This window comes from Eurypyga helias, unplaced genomic scaffold, assembly GCF_000690775.1.
Source record: "Eurypyga helias isolate BGI_N326 unplaced genomic scaffold, ASM69077v1 scaffold41855, whole genome shotgun sequence".
Lineage (NCBI taxonomy): Eukaryota > Metazoa > Chordata > Aves > Eurypygiformes > Eurypygidae > Eurypyga > Eurypyga helias.
The window spans coordinates 1-228 of record NW_010252873.1 but is presented as its reverse complement, the minus strand read 5'-3'; the positions used below and the strand labels follow the sequence as shown (position 1 = coordinate 228).

General features: G+C 61.8%; 1 protein-coding gene across 1 annotated transcript in view; it reads right to left on the bottom strand.

Annotated features, from left to right (window-relative positions):
• The window catches only part of PGF (placental growth factor), a gene marked incomplete at its 5' end in the record, with an annotated part of 1,916 nt that extends 1,737 nt beyond the window's left edge, over positions 1-179 (bottom strand). The window contains one exon of the mRNA XM_010152496.1: positions 24-179. Coding sequence (XP_010150798.1) covers positions 24-179 — 156 coding nt within the window. The remainder of the gene's footprint in view (positions 1-23) is intronic.
• Positions 180-228: the final 49 nt, after the last annotated feature.

The following is a 228-nucleotide window of genomic DNA, read 5'->3' as shown; positions in this document are numbered from 1 at the left end:
CGTCGCGCCCAGAATGCAACGGAGCCCCTCACCCCCACAGCAGCCTCCACAGCGCTGGAGCGAGACGCAGGAGGGTCTGAAAATGTACTCCACCTCGTTGGGGAACTCCGAAATGACGTCCACCAGCTGCTCCAGAGGCCGGCAGAAACTACGATTCCAGATCTCCCGAAAGGACAGGACTGGAAGAGAGTGGGGCGGGTGGGGGTGGGGGGTGTTAAGAAGTGACCC